Here is a 15,282-nt window from a genome sequence, read left to right on the forward strand (position 1 = left end):
GCTTCAGAATTCTCGCGCAGTGTTTCCAAGGGGCGTCACGAATGGATTTAAATACATTGAGCTGACGTAGGGATGAACGGAACGACCAACGAACGAAGTAGCTCAAACGTTGTATTTCGTTGATTACCTTGCTTTTTTAACATACTAAAGATCCTCAAATATGCCTCGCGTGTATGTTGGGCGTCTGAGTTATCATGTTCGTGAAAAAGACATCCAGAGATTTTTTAGTGGATATGGAAAGCTCATGGAAATCGATTTGAAAAATGGGTGAGTGAGCTATGCTAGGCGAGCCTAGCTACTGTAGAAGAACGTCACTGGTCGTGCAAATGAGCTAGTGAGTTTAGCTAGAAAATAGTGCAGGTATTGCACTATTTCTATTCCTAAATGCCGTGTCAGTTTAGTTTTGTTGATGTCAACTGTCAAAGTTGTAGTTTAGATGTATCTTGCTGTCTAGCCAGGTGCAGTAGTGACTTACTGTAGTTCATTGCATGGTTCCAACCGCATGGCCAAAATGGCTGTAACGTTAGCCATGTTTTTGGGAATAGTTGGCTAGCTGTCCTGCTCCGAATACGCTCCTGCAAGTAATCATAAAGCAACTTTACGGGCAATGCTGTGTAGAGAGACTACGCATAGCATACATTTTTAATTGAATGCTTAATGTTTCAGATACGGATTCGTCGAGTTCGAAGACAACCGGGACGCTGACGACGCAGTGTATGAGCTAAATGGGAAGGAGTTGTGTGGGGAACGCGTCATTATCGAACATGCCAGAGGACCGCGACGTGACCGGGATGGATACGCAGGGGGTCACGGGGGAAGTGGGCGCAGTAAGTGCAGTGTATTCCAAAATACTCCCCCTCCCGTTTCTCCTGGAGTGAAGAGTTTATGATCTGCACACATGTGGGAAGTGATCCTGCTGACAACTGATAAATCAGATGGGTCTAACTGGTCGATTCAGCATTTTGAGTGCATGCTGTCGGAATAAACGTCAAGTAGCAAACGTTAGCTAGTTCATATGGTCTCTTTGCCACGGGGTAGGAATGTGATGGTTTTAAATACACCTTTTCTTGTTATTTCAATGAACATATATACTGTCCATAAGGGTCCCCTCTAGCTTATTGTGAAGACTTCAATCTAGGAAGGAAATATTCGTGATGTTCCCCTGTGCAGCAGGGGGAACATCATACCTAGCTCAGTGAAACACTTTAGTTTACAAAAACTAATATTTTATTAAATTTGATTTTGTAGTTGGATTGATGTGGTATGATTTGAAAATGTTCATAATGACCTTCTCTTCCCCAGTGTTAGCTTCCTGGAGGATGTTAACTTAAAAAAAAAAAAAATATTGTCAGCAAATGTATTTACAACTGCAAATACTCATTTTATCATCCATGTAGTCTGGTTAGTTAAATACCATTACATGTGAAATGTTTTTTTCTTCTTCAGTTTGATTTTTTTTCAACATTAACAAAAGTCCTTGATGTTTCAATTTGAAAGAGTCCAGTTGCGGGCTGAGTCCGAGTCCGTTGAGGCTAAAGATGACTGGCTAAGATGACTGCCTGTCCCGTTTGGCCTTGGCTTTCACCTTACAATGTGTGTGTGACCTTTGCCCCTTGACCCTTGGCTGACCTAACCGGAAGCCATGATGACAGCAGCCTTTTGCCAATAGACCAGGGGTGATGGTGAGGATTCCCATTGGTTTCTATGTTGACAGAATAAGTGGAGCGATCATTGTTACCGCTTACTGTAAGTCAGAAAACCAAACTATATAGTATTTAGGTTGACAACCAGTCAAAACGACAACTCTGTAGTGTAATGATGACAAGTTGGCAGTCTAACTAAATTTGAAGCAGTTTTGAGGAAGACCCTTTATCTGTGTTCCTAGGTTCCATGGTGTGCTAGAGCATCACTGTCCATCTGTTGACATGGTTAAAGCACAACAACCGTCTTGCCCAGCCAAACATGCTGTGTAGCTGCTAACAGATACAGTGGTGTTCATAGCAGAGAACCACCTCCCAGAGGATGTACAGACTTACTAAGACCCAGTGCCCAAGGCTTGTACCGAAATGTTTGTGTTGACCTCACCAGTGGACACATCTTAAAATAGTGTAAACCTTACTTCTGTCCCTGCTAGCAAGCAGTCTCTTGTGTTTAGCTAAGCCCCACAGTCTTAGGGCTGTCTGTACCAGGGTGTCGTGGTCTGACTGTGTGTGTGTCCTGTCCTCCTAAAGGCAGTAGTGGTGGTTACAGCACCAGGAGCCGTACTGGCAGGGACAAGTATGGGCCGCCAGTCCGCACAGAGTACCGGTTAATCGTGGAAAACCTGTCGAGTCGCTGCAGCTGGCAGGACCTCAAGGTAACAGAAAGAGGACGTGGTGGGTTGCTATAATAAACTTGAAAGTTTGTTTTTAGATGCCAGGCTGGTGGTCTGACTTCTGTTTCCGCTCTCGTGTCTGGCAGGACTTCATGCGACAGGCCGGCGAGGTCACGTACGCCGACGCGCACAAGGAACGCACCAATGAGGGCGTGATCGAGTTTCGCTCCCACTCGGACATGAAGCGGGCCCTGGACAAGCTGGACGGGACTGACATCAACGGCAGGAAGATCCGCCTGGTGGAGGACCGGCCCCGCCGCAGCCGCCGCTCCTACTCCGGCAGCCGCTCCAGGTGAGACAGGGGAGGCCCCAGGTGAGACAGTGGAGGCCCCAGGTGAGACAGTAGAGGCCCCAGGTGAGACAGTGGGGGCCCCAGGTGAGACAGTGGGGGCCCCAGGTGAGACAGTGGGGGCCCCAGGTGAGACAGTGGGGGCCCCAGGTGAGACAGTGGAGGCCCCAGGTGAGACAGTGGGGGCCCCAGGTGAGACAGTGGGGGCCCCAGGTGAGACAGTGGGGGCCCCAGGTGAGACAGTGGGGGCCCCAGGTGAGACAGTGGGGGCCCCAGGTGAGACAGTGAGTGCTCCAGGTGCCTGTTCCAGATGACTGTTGACCAGTGTAGCTGATCCTGTCATCTGACTGGTCCCTCCTCCTCCAGGTCTCGCAGCTGCCGTCGTTCTCGCAGTAGGAGCTCCCAGAGCCACTCCAGATCTCGCTCTAGGTAATGTGGCTCTCCTTCCCCTCTCCCTCCCGCCTCTTACCCATAACCCCCTGCCCTTTTCTCCTTTATTTCTCCGCCCCCCCCCCCATACAAAGACAAGTAACATCAGTGTCCTGAGTTTCTAAACATTCCAGGTTCTGTCCCATCTTGCAGGTCTCGTTCCCACAGCCACAAGAGACGGCGTTCCCGCTCCAAGTCTGACAGGAAGGCTCGTTCCAAGTCGGCCTCCAATAAATCACGCTCTCGCACGTGCAAGTCCCGCTCCAAGTCCCGCTCCAAGTCCCGCTCCAAGTCCCGCTCCAAGTCCCGCTCCAAGTCCCGCTCCAAGTCCCGCTCCAAGTCCCGCTCCAAGTCCCGCTCCAAGGTGAAGTCTGAGCGGGATTCCTGCAGCCAGTCCAAGGAGTCCAAGTCTGTCAGTAAGAAGCCCCGGAGTCGCTCCGCCTCTCCTGTGGAGAATGGGACTGACGAGCCCCATGCCAAGTCTGGCTCCCGCTCCCCCTCCCTGCCCGCAGACAAGCGCCGCTCGAAATCGGAAGAGAAGCGCTCAGCCTCTCGCTCCAAGTCCCGCTCTCCGTCTCGCTCCAGGTCTAGATCCACCTCCCAGGATTAGGATCCCATCAGCTGTCTTCTTGTTTGCTTCATGCGTGTCCTGTAGAACCCACAAGACATCCCTGGAGTGGGGAGGGTGTTGGTGCAGCTGACCTAGAGCAGCCCTGGGGGGCGGGTCAGGGGCGTGTCCTGTGTAGAGTTGATACGATTGGCTCCCACACTGCCGCAGTCACGTAAACTTCATATACACTGTAGTTTTGTAGCAGTTGGTAACGCTGCTCATCTTGACTCCCTCCCTCCCAGTTTTTCTTTTTTGTATATTCATTGTACATGGAGCTTTTCAAAACAGGCTTTGTAATGAGATCAAGCCTGTTCTTTGATTTGAGTTTGATGTTTACTTTGGCTTTAAATGTTATCTTTTGGTCATAACCTGATCAAATACTTTTGTGGCGCTTGATTTTCTTCATTTAATTGAACATGAAATATGTAATGGAGAAGACCGTGATTAGGTCCTTATCTGTCTACTGCTTGTTAAAGGAACAGGATGTATTTAAGTAAGCCTGATGGTAAATGGAGTCTTGACAGTTTTGTCCTGAGCACCACCACCAGAATTTGGCTCGTGTCAAGGGTCTTCTACCAAATAACTTAAGTTGGGCCCAGTCAACCAGGTTGTACATGTTCTCACCTCTGTTCGATGGCCGTCGCACCCTAAAACACAGCTGAGACTCAGTTCTAATTTATTTAACCATGTCAATCTTTTTTTTTTTTTTTTTTTTTATTACATTTAATAAAAAATCGTATAAAAATGCACTGATTTGTCTTGCATGTGATATGCGTATTTTTCAATCCGTCAATGGAAGGTTGAATACAAATTACGAATCAAACGAGGCTTGTCATTTAACTTTTTACAGCTTGTGGTTTTTAAAATCATCGATGAAATGATGTACAGCCATTATGGAAGTAGGACGGTACATCAGAGCAGAGCTGAGGGTACGATGTATAAAGTGACTGTTCCACGCATGCGCTATGAGACATCCATACGCGCAGGAGATACCGCTGGTAAGCCAAATTGAATTTAGGAATGGGATTGATCAGCAAGCATGAACTCATTTTACCGTTACTGTAATCCAATAACCGTCGCAGACATTGTCATCTTTAAATTGCAATCTTAAAAAATGGTAAGATTTAAATTGTTAATGCGGTTGACAGATGCAGCGTGCGTGGACTTCAGAATATAATTAGCAATAAAGCTATATGGTACCACTGATGTAAAATAAATACATTTTCTGTATAGTGTCATTAGGGCCACCGCAGAATGATAATGGTGATGGCGTTCCTTTTTTCGCTTGTCATGAAACGACGCTTATTCATTCGAGGTTGCCAGGATTGGTTGGGTTCATTTTTAGAAATAGAATAGTCTCAGCTTTTTTCCCTCAATTTGCTCCAAGGGTTTCTGATCCTCCGCCATTTTAACGGAATTGTTCCGTTTTGAGAAAATAAAAAATATAATCTTAGGTTTTTCTTTTGTGGATCGACTTTTGCTCTTTGGAGGTTTTGTAAATTGGCTAAAATGGGGTTTTAAAATGCCATAAAGTCACGCGAGGTGACAGCGAATGGGATTCTGTTTTAATGAAGAGCAATGCCTGTACTTAAGCTGCCTACTGTACTTTCCATCTCTGTATTGCTTTGGGGATGTATGATACGCAGCCACTGTGTCCCCAGTAGCATTCAAGAAAACAGTGCTCGTGCTTTAATTTCTGTACAGAAATCTCAGAATTGCCACTCCAGTTTCACCTCTTCAAATGGAAATTAATTGAATTACTATGGGCAGTTTTACATTTCTGTCAATGACACGCATTGACTTTCCTTTTTCTTGGAAGCTTGAGAACTAATCCACTTCACTGTTTCTCATCTCATTAGAGAAGACCATCTGGCATTCACTTACATGAAGTTTAAAACTTTCTGTACTGGAGTAGCTGGTGGTTTATCTCATCTCTTTGTCTTTTTCCAGTGGCAGTGACGGAGGTCGGCCATGAGTGCCAAAGTGGACACAGAAGCTCTGCCCCAAGAACCTAAAGACCCAGTGATCCCTGACCCCACCCCTAGCGATGAATTCTCCAATGACAATCAGGCAAAGAAGCTACGCCCCCAGACCACGACAGCTCTCCTCCTGCCTGGTAAGAGCTGGGAAGACTGCATGGATGTATCAATGATGTATTCAAATTCAGCAGTCCCTCACAGTGTAGTAACCCACTTTTCCCTCCCTATCGCCCTCAGCTGTCCCAGCCCAGGAGGTGGGTGTGGCTCCAGCTGCTGATGCAGGGTTGGGAGCTGCACCTGGAGAGGTGGCCACGCCTCTAGCCGCTCATGTGGGCGGGGCCTGCAGCATTGTCCATGTGCTGGAGTGGAAAGAGGGGATGGCCATTCTACCCAGCAGCGGCCTCAAGGTGACACTATGTAAACTTGTACTAGACAGAGACAGGGTTAAATCAACATTACGATATAAGACTGTGTGTGTTTGGTAAGCTAAAGCCATGGTATTGGCATACGCATATTTTAGCCCACAGGTCTTAGACAGTAACACTTGCAACTTGCATGGTCACAGATCTGACACATTGTCTTGTGTATGTCTGTACAGTTCTGTGTGAGCGAGGTCGCACCTCTGGGTGTGGTCAGCCCAGCTATAACATGCAGAGCTGATCCAACTGCAGGGACTTCTGGGAAGTCTGCAGATGCAGAGACCAAACCCACTGACCGAACAGGTGAGCAGCAGGCAGCCTCACTGTAGCAGGACAGGAGGGCCACTGTGTCCACTATGTGATCATAAACTAAAGCAATACTTTTCTCCAAAATTTATGTCTGTTATTTTGTTGAGGTCCCACCTCCTGTTTGTTCTGGCAGTATCTCCAGCACCTCTCTTCTCACTCCTGCTTCTCTGCAGATGTGCTTCCCCACAGTTCTGTTCAGGGCTCGGCTGTGGAGCAGCTCCACGACAGACCGATCAAGACAGAGCCGGAGGTCCAGGGATTTCTGGGAGGTGCAGTCCGAAGGGAGGGCTGTGAGCCGCTGATGCAGAGAACCTACCCAGCAGAGCTACGCAGGGAGCCAATGACAGAGAAGTAAGAGAACAGCGCACTTGGACAGCCCTGTGAAAGTGCGTACACACACAGACACACACACACAGACTCCTGTTGGCTCTTCCTTCAGGAGGAGCGTGAAAGCCTACAGGCCTGAGCATGCGCACAAACACACACAGACACACACACTAACACACACACACACTCCTGTGGGCTCTTCATTCAGGAGGAGCGTGGGCGTGGAGAAGGTCCCGGCAGGGGGCAGGGTGTCGTCTCTGAACCCTGAACTGCTAAAGCCCATGAAGAAGAGGAAGAGGAAGGAGTACCTGAGTCCGTCCGAGGAAGACTCTGACCTGGATGCCCTGGTGAGGGAGCGGCGGTTCCCAGTAGTCACACAGTAACATGCAGCAGGATGTGGAGGTCTGACACGTGCCATTTGATTTCAGGAGGAGAAGATGGAGCTGGACATGAAGGCAGAGGACAGACACCACAGAGCAGGTAAGGCTCATTTGGGCCATTTGCTGATTCACCCATTCATGGATTGATTCATCCATGGTTCAGCCATGTCTGTGTGTGCGACCCGGACCGCAGGTGCTGGAGATGGGAAGGAGGAGCCATGGACCTGGGCTCTCTACCTAGAGGAGCAGAAAGCGGTTGCAGCTCCAGTCAAGCTCTTCCAGGAGGTCTGTGTTATTTCCTGCTTATCGCTCTCCTGGTGCTGAGCTGTGTGTTGTATTGTACTGACAAGGCCTGTAGCTCCATGAAAAGGTCTGTTTGAAGTTTTTCGTGATGTATTTTCAATTAAATGTGTGTCTATAAATTGTGTATCTGTCTGTGTAGTCTCAGAGAGTCCCCCAGTGTAAGAGCGGTTTCCGGCAAGGGATGAAACTGGAGGGCATTGACCCCCAGCACCCTTCCATGTACTTCGTCCTAACAGTGGCCGAGGTAGGTCTTCATAAACACCGCTTCTATAGCCCTTTCTACTGTATCAGCATTTTTATCCTCTCCACTGCTTTCACACTACTCATGCACAGGGGCGCCGGCAGGAATTTTGGGCCCCATGAAAAAAAAGTTTATCATTTATATTAGTTATTGTATTTTTGGTGAATTGTCCTAACTTTTCCCCCCTATACGGCGCCCCTGCTCATGCACTAAGGAGGATCCCTGCTAGTTCAAATCAAGCAGAGAACAAGAGGAGAGATACACCAAAAAAGGATGAGGCAGAGAGAGAAAGAGAGGAGGGAGTAAGAGAATGAGAGGAAAAGGTTTCACACATAGACTCCCTGGGGCGTTCTAGGTGTGTGGTTACAGGCTACGCCTCCATTTCGACGGCTACTCTGACTGCCATGACTTCTGGGTAAACGCCAACTCCCCGGACATCCACCCCGCCGGATGGTGTGAGAGCACGGGACACAAACTCTACACCCCCAAAGGTGAAGTGCTGCTGGGCTTGGGGGGAGAGGGGGGGGGCTGTTGTGTCCTGATACTGAGCCGCAAACCAGTATTTGTGTGTGTGTGTTTGCTCCCCAGGTTGTAAGGAGGAAGAGTTTACCTGGGCCAACTATCTGAGGATGACTAAAGCACAGTCCGCCCCCAAGGATTTGTTTGCCAGTGCTGGCAGGGTACGTTTCCCAGCACTCTGCTCTCATTACGCCACATAGACCTTCATGACCTTTGGATGTGTGTGTGTTTGTCAGACTGACATGGACTGCGGGTTCGAGGTGGGCATGAAACTAGAGGCGGTCGACCGTATGAATCCCTCGCTCATCTGCGTAGCCACGGTAACCGACGTGGTGGACAAGCGCTTCCTGGTTCACTTTGACAACTGGGATGACACCTATGACTACTGGTGAGGCTCTGCCAACTCTGTTGCAACATGCCAGAAACTGGAAATTACCCCTGTAAACAAGGAAGTGAGGTCATGGCCACAGCCATTGTACAGCCCGGTTATAGCCTGGTTGTCTTGTACCTGATAGGTCAGTCTCACCTTCTGTCTTTCACGTAGGTGTGATGCCAGCAGCCCATACATCCACCCCATTGGCTGGTGCCAGGAAAGGAACCTCCCCCTCACGCCACCGCAGGGTGAGTCTAGCCAGTTATTGGTGTGTCATCTTTGTTCCAACCTGACCAACCCTAATGGTAGGAGTCTATCCTTTGTCCCGCGTGACTTGAGACATAATTATGTGTAGCTGTTTAGCGCCGAGTACAGGCTCTCTGACTCACACAGTGATACAGATATGACAGTGTGGTTCTGTCTGGTCAGACTACCCAGATCCAGGACGCTTCTCCTGGACTCGGTACCTAGATGAGACCGGTTCCACCGCAGTGTCTGCTGAGAACTTCACGGTGGTGAGTATATTTCTGTCACTTTGGGAGCCAGGACATTCAGTCAGACAGGATATACCAGCGCACTACTGAACCTGGACAGTAGCAGAACCTATAACCAAACTTATTATCATGAGGTAATACAGGGGGGCTGGAGTGTGGGAGCTTTAAGATCTGGGATGGGTGTCTGTGATGCTCTGGGATGTGTAATGTTTGTTTACTTGATTGTGTTGTTTTATTTCCTTATATTGTCAGCGGCCAGCACATGGTTTCCTGCCCCAGATGCGTCTGGAGGTTGTGGACAAGAGGAGCCCTGGTCTGATCAGGGTGGCCACAGTGGAGGAGGTGGACACACACCGCATCAAGGTTGGTGTGTGTGTGTATATGTGGTGTCTGCAAAAACAGAACTTTTTGTGATGTAATATTTGAGATAAGATGTTGCTGTACTGTGTACAGTGTAAACACAGACTGTTCCTTGGTATTGTTGGCACAGTTAGCACGGTGAATGGTCCTCCTTGATTTATCTGCTGCACTTATTCTATGAACCTTTGTATGTCGCTCTCGATAAAAAATGTCTACCAAATGAATAAATGTCAAATGTATACTTGTGTGTCCTGTCTTCCCCCTGTCTAACCAGGTTCACTATGATGGCTGGAGTCACATGTATGATGAGTGGATGGACTCTGACAATGGGGACCTTCATCCTGTGGGCTGGTGTGAGAGCACAGGTCACCCCCTGAAGGTGCCCCCCCGAGAATCCAAAACACAGCAGCCCCCAGGTAACAGCCTCCACACTGTACCGCATCTTATGAAACGGTATCATCCAGTGCTACTGAACTAGTTTCATAGGTCTCCATCTCTACCTCTAAACCGTGTAGCTTTGTGAACCCTCCTGATGTCACCAGAAGTATTCATTTTCCCTCCAGTGAATGGAGCTTTCAACTTAGCGATTTTACATCAGTGATTCCTGTTTGTGTCCTCTTAATAGCTTTCATTGACTACTTCTATGCCCTCTTTATGTACGGGTGTGTTATGTACGTGTGTGTGTGTGTGCATGTGTGTGTATGTATGTATGTGTGTGTATGCGTGTTTATGCATCCATGTGTGCGTGCGTGTGTATGCATGTGTGTGTTCGTGTATAAAGGTCCCAGGGAACCCACCACTACAGGTCAGTCCAGTTACCCCTCCATGGCCTGTAAAAGCCTCAGCCACCCCAGAAGCACCAAGTACAGCTTCCACCACAGGTCAGCCTGTCCACAGCCTCACTCCTTCTAGCACTGCCACCCTGCCATAACTGGAGCTCTCCAATTACAGTAGAAGTGTGGAACCGTGTTCTGAAATATCTTTAAAGCAGTACAATGCATGTTTTTCTCCCATTCCTTTGTTACTTCGAAAGTACTTTGTATGTTAATAGGGATTGAACACCAAATGGACAGTGTATTTCATCAGGTTCAGATTGTGCTTTCTGATTTGCTGAGGGAGTCAGTCTTGCTGTGTCACTCAGGAAGTGTCCCACACCGGGGTGTGACGGCTCGGGCCATGTGACTGGTCGGTTCACTGCGCATCACTGTCTGTCAGGCTGCCCGTTGGCTGAGAGGAACCAGGGTCGGCTGAAAGCAGACCTATCAGACACAGAAGCGGGTGGGGCTAAAAGGAACCTGCTGGTCTTTGGCCAGAGGGCCAAGAAGTCCCGCTACGGCAGGTAACCACACACACACACATACACACACGCGCACCTGCATACACACACACACAGGTAGATGGCTGAGAGCGAGAAAATGATTGTGTGTGTGTGTGTGAGAGAGAGCAGGTGTTCAGGACTTCTACATAACCCACTACCCCTTAAAGGCCATATGGCAGGTTTATTTTTCCAACGAATTTGCTCTATTTGGTTGTTGGTAATACACATTTAAACTGTTATCCATTGTATTTGATGTTGTTGGGTGTCACAAATGGAATATAATACGAAAAAGTAGCTACTTTTTGCAATGATTCTTCTTTCCCCCACAGTGCATTGCATGACGTCACGTTGGGGAGACGACAGACCAATGCCCGCCTTGAGACAATTGAAATCGATTAGAAATAAACACTAGGCTAGTACCAGAGAATGTCTAATATGGGCTCTGCTAGTACCATCAAAACATTTAATCGAAATGTGTTTACAACGTCGGGGAAAATAGTTAATTGGGGATGATCTTGGGGGGATTTTACAGATGGGACTGGCAAGTTAGCCCATAGCTAGCCCATAGCTAGCATGATGTCTTATATTTCTAGATCTAAATTCCTCCAAAAAAGTTCGGAAACGTTATTTCGGTTGATTATTCCTCCCCTTCAATAATACCAATTGGTAATTGTATTTAATATAGTTGGAAAGCCTGATTAGTCACCTTTACAACGAGTTAGGCTACACCTTGTAAGCATCGTGCATTCGTGGAATGAGCAACACAGCTAACCGTGTGGGTACCGGCCCCCAAAAAATTGCCAAAATCCCCTGCAATATTCTTCTGTTGGTATTCACTCTCGTTTTGAGCTTCAAGTGGGATCAGCTTGGGCGTGCTGTAAGTGTCAGAGTGACCAACGCAAACATGTTGGCTGATTTGCGACAAATCCTGGTTGAGGAATGGGATGCCATCCCACAGCAGTGTGACCAGCATGAGGAGGAGATGCCAAGCTGTTGTGACTGCGTATGGATCTTCCACATGCTACTGAGGTCCCTGACTGTGTAAAATGAATAAAGTGTAAAAATTGCCAATATGTGTTGTTTTGACCTTATTACTGTGGGAGTGCAATCATCCAATCCACCAAGCAACTTAAAACGAGAGTGAATACCAACAGAAGAATATTGCAGGGGATTTTGGCACATTATTTTGGCCGCTACCCACACGGTTAGCTGTGTTGCTCATTCCACGAATGCACGATCCTTACAAGTTGTACCTCGTGGTAAAGGTGACTAATCAGGCTTTACAACGATATGAAATACAATACCAATTAGTATTATTTAAGGGGAGGAATAATCGACCGAAATAACGTTTCCAAACTTTTTTTTGAGGAGTTTAGATAAGTTTACCGGTAGTAGCCTACTAGTCTACTTATCTGAACTACAGCTAACGACATGATTGTCCGGGACAAGTGGATTTTTTCTTTAGCAAGTCACAGTATTTCCAAGCCCAGATAGTGTAACTGAGAAGACGCAGTAAATAAGTCCTCTTTTAAGCAATAAGCCCCGTTCAAGAGATATTGGGACGAAGCTGCAATACAGTAGGCCTACATAACAGAAAGTGTTTCATTCTGCAGAAATTGTGTAAATTTTTAATATAACAAATAACATTTTTTATAACACCTCAATTATTATCATTTGTATAATTATACAGCTCATCTTCGTTGGTCAAAGGCACAATTTTTACCCGGACGCGACTTTTGTGCATGGAAAAGTGAAACGTAAATGTAGGATAGGCCCTACTTGTCCAAAGGACAAGTGCCTCAAAAAGTTAATGTCAGGCCCTGGTCACTGTCACTATAAAGAAAACGTTGACTTTCACTCGGTGCTATTCACTGACAGTAAAAATGTTTTGTATATGTGCACTGCTGTTCGTAGACTAGCTCCAGAGCTCGTTGCTGCGTTGCTAAATGATAGCAGCTCACCAGGACACTCTCCTCGGACCATCCATTTAATTGGCTTTGACGGTCATCAGGTCTCGGCAATTCCTCACTTGCCCTCTCATGTCTACTTGGTTCAAAGTTATACGGCGGCGGGCCATCATACACATTAGTGTTTTTTGCCACCTCTTCTTCATCCGTGTCAGTCGCCATATAGTTCTAGTACTAGGCTGAGGCTACTCTCCTCCACGACTCCCCAACGTGACGTCATCGCCGAATTGCGCTAATATGCTAATGCTAACACCAAAAACTGGTCTTTAACACCATTTGGAGACACCATTTGGAGATATTTTAAATGATATACATATCTTGAGTGCTTCATGTACCCATTAATCAACAGTAGTGTTTAACCTGCCACACTTTAACATCCACTTTTCCCTCATTCTCCTCTCCTTCTTTCCTCTCCTCTTCTAAAGGATTGGCCGACCTCCGAAATACAGAAAGAATCAGCAGAGAACATACCAGTGTGAGTGTCCTAGCTGTACGCCTGTCATTGGCACTGTGTGTACATTAAGAATTTGATGTTATCTATCACTATTTTCCACTGCAATTCTGTGTGTGCGTGTTTGCCTGCCTGTGTCGTAGCAATGGCCTCGGAAGGCGTGTATCCATCTCTGTTCATGTCGGGCCTGTCGTGCCCACCAGACCGCCCCCTGTCTCTGTGCTGGGAGCAGCACTGCAAGCTGCTCCCTGGAGTCCAGGGAATACACGCCAGCCAAGTGGCCGCCTGGAAAGTAGAGGAGGTAACACACATAACACAGACAGGCTCTCACTCTGGGACACACAACACCCAGATATTGACTTAACCCTTGTGCTGCCTTCGGGTCACATGACCCAAAGGTTCATAACGAACCATCGTTGTGTTTACCCAATTTTACCCAATACAAAAACAAATAAAAATAATTTTATTTTAACCTTCGCAATGTGGGGGGTCTGAGACAGCCCAACGGTTAAAAGAAAATGCTTCACTTTGTTTTTGTATGCGGTAAAGTTGTCGCAATACGACGATGGGTCACAACGACTGATGGGTCAGAATGACCCGAAGATAACACAAGAGTTGACTCTGAACTGACTCTGTTTTACACCAGCCTCTCCCCACTGTGTTAAGGTCTTGGTTGTGTTTGTGTCCCAGGTGTTTGAGTTTGTCCAGAACCTGATTGGCTGTGAGGAGCAGGCACGTCTCTTCAAAGAGGAAGTAAGTGTAGCTGTGGAGCACACAGGACTCAGACACTACAAAGACCTAGGCCTTTACCTTGATGACTGACTGAATACGAACATGTTTCATTTTGTTACCTGTGGCCAACGGTCTCTTAGGTTTGTTGATCTCCTGTCTGGGTGTCTTGCTGCTCCTGTTGAAACTCGGCTCCATGTCGTTGTCTGTAGATGATTGATGGGGAGGCCTTCCTATTGCTTACCCAGACGGACATCGTCAAGATCATGAGCATCAAGCTGGGTCCTGCCCTCAAGATCTCCAATGCTATACTGATGTTCAAGAGCACCGACGAGGGCCTCAAGTGACCGACTGTCAGCCGCCAATCATTACGTGCCAAATCCATTCCAAATCCCCCTCACCCCTGTCATGTGTTTGGTGTTGGGAACCCATCAGAGTGGGAGGGTGGGAGGGAGGGAGGCATGGAGGTAGTTAGAGAGGGAGGGAGGGAGGCATGGAGGTAGTTAGGGAGAGAGGGAGGGGGGGAAGGGAGGGCTAGGGAGGTGTGGGGGACAGAGAAGAGAGAAGAACCTGGACATGGAATGTGGTAAAAGTGAGGAAGCTGAGCTGCTTCACAGCTTGTGCAATAACAGGTCCGGACAGCGCTGAACTGTTGACCTTCCTGTCTGTGTGAGTAGACTAGTCGGTGTGTGAACATCAGATATAGAAGAGGATTCAAATGTTCAAATTGTTGTAGTTTTTTTTCTTTATGCAAAATATGAGGAGTTATTTTTGTGACTGTAACTGAAGAAAAATGTAAATGAGAATGTTGACTGATATTTCGGCACATTGTGAATGCCAGGGTATTAACCATGCTGCTGTTTATGTAATTATAATAAACACTAGGTGGAGCAAATACCCCAGTTTTAGAACTAGGAAGTTTCTCAAGCACTGAGTGTATTTCCATGACACAAAACAAATGGAGAGTTAAAGTTTCAAAATGTTTACATTTTCTGTCAGACATGACTAATTGTTTTGATATTATTTGGTAAATTCAGGTTATTGGAAGTGAATCTTACAAGGGCTCTGGCTTTTTAGAATAGAACCAATGTGTGTCTCTGGTGGGCTACATGTGTGTCAAAATGTCTTTGGGTCAACATGCCATTATTTCCATATGAACAAATAAATGTCCAGTTATGTCCGCCTGACCTGCTTTTGGAACAATTGGCCAATATTTAGTCAAGACATATCTACCTGTAAATATGTGCGTGTGTGTGTGCGTGCGCGCGCGTGTATGTGTGTGTGAAAGAGAGAGAGCTGTATATGGGTGTACGGTTTATGGGTACGTTTGTAGACTATTGACTATAAACCTACCCATGATGGTTTGTTTAGCCTACTTTGTATAATATTCCCCTACTGCCTGTATTGTCAT

At 47.2% G+C, this 15,282-nt stretch overlaps 2 protein-coding genes across 4 annotated transcripts; both read left to right on the top strand.

The window, feature by feature from the left end:
* Window positions 1–19: 19 nt before the first annotated feature.
* Window positions 20–4,451, top strand: LOC134018395 (serine/arginine-rich splicing factor 6-like). Its single transcript, XM_062458311.1, has 6 exons — window positions 20–267; window positions 667–827; window positions 2,232–2,356; window positions 2,461–2,666; window positions 3,030–3,092; window positions 3,246–4,451. Exons 1-6 carry the CDS (start codon window positions 161–163, stop codon window positions 3,700–3,702), a joined length of 1,119 nt encoding a protein of 372 aa, XP_062314295.1. The 5' UTR covers window positions 20–160; the 3' UTR covers window positions 3,703–4,451.
* A 193-nt stretch (window positions 4,452–4,644) lies between these two features.
* Window positions 4,645–14,307, top strand: l3mbtl1 (L3MBTL histone methyl-lysine binding protein 1). Of its 3 annotated transcripts, none has more exons than XM_062458308.1 (22): window positions 4,645–4,700; window positions 5,653–5,818; window positions 5,919–6,088; window positions 6,280–6,403; window positions 6,583–6,760; window positions 6,945–7,083; window positions 7,165–7,216; window positions 7,310–7,401; window positions 7,559–7,663; window positions 8,016–8,151; window positions 8,249–8,340; window positions 8,416–8,567; window positions 8,724–8,800; window positions 8,982–9,067; window positions 9,299–9,409; window positions 9,681–9,822; window positions 10,188–10,287; window positions 10,548–10,745; window positions 13,117–13,166; window positions 13,286–13,443; window positions 13,833–13,895; window positions 14,084–14,307. In XM_062458308.1, exons 2-22 carry the CDS (start codon window positions 5,674–5,676, stop codon window positions 14,216–14,218), a joined length of 2,505 nt encoding a protein of 834 aa, XP_062314292.1. In that variant the 5' UTR covers window positions 4,645–4,700; window positions 5,653–5,673; the 3' UTR covers window positions 14,219–14,307. The 3 variants fall into 3 exon arrangements, with proteins under 3 accessions (XP_062314292.1, XP_062314291.1, XP_062314293.1); XM_062458307.1 differs by lacking the exon at window positions 4,645–4,700 and adding an exon at window positions 4,728–4,819; XM_062458309.1 differs by lacking the exons at window positions 4,645–4,700; window positions 14,084–14,307 and adding exons at window positions 4,728–4,819; window positions 14,015–14,060.
* The last annotated feature ends 975 nt before the right edge of the window (window positions 14,308–15,282 follow it).

Source organism: Osmerus eperlanus, chromosome 4, assembly GCF_963692335.1.
Source record: "Osmerus eperlanus chromosome 4, fOsmEpe2.1, whole genome shotgun sequence".
Taxonomy (NCBI): Eukaryota; Metazoa; Chordata; class Actinopteri; order Osmeriformes; family Osmeridae; genus Osmerus; species Osmerus eperlanus.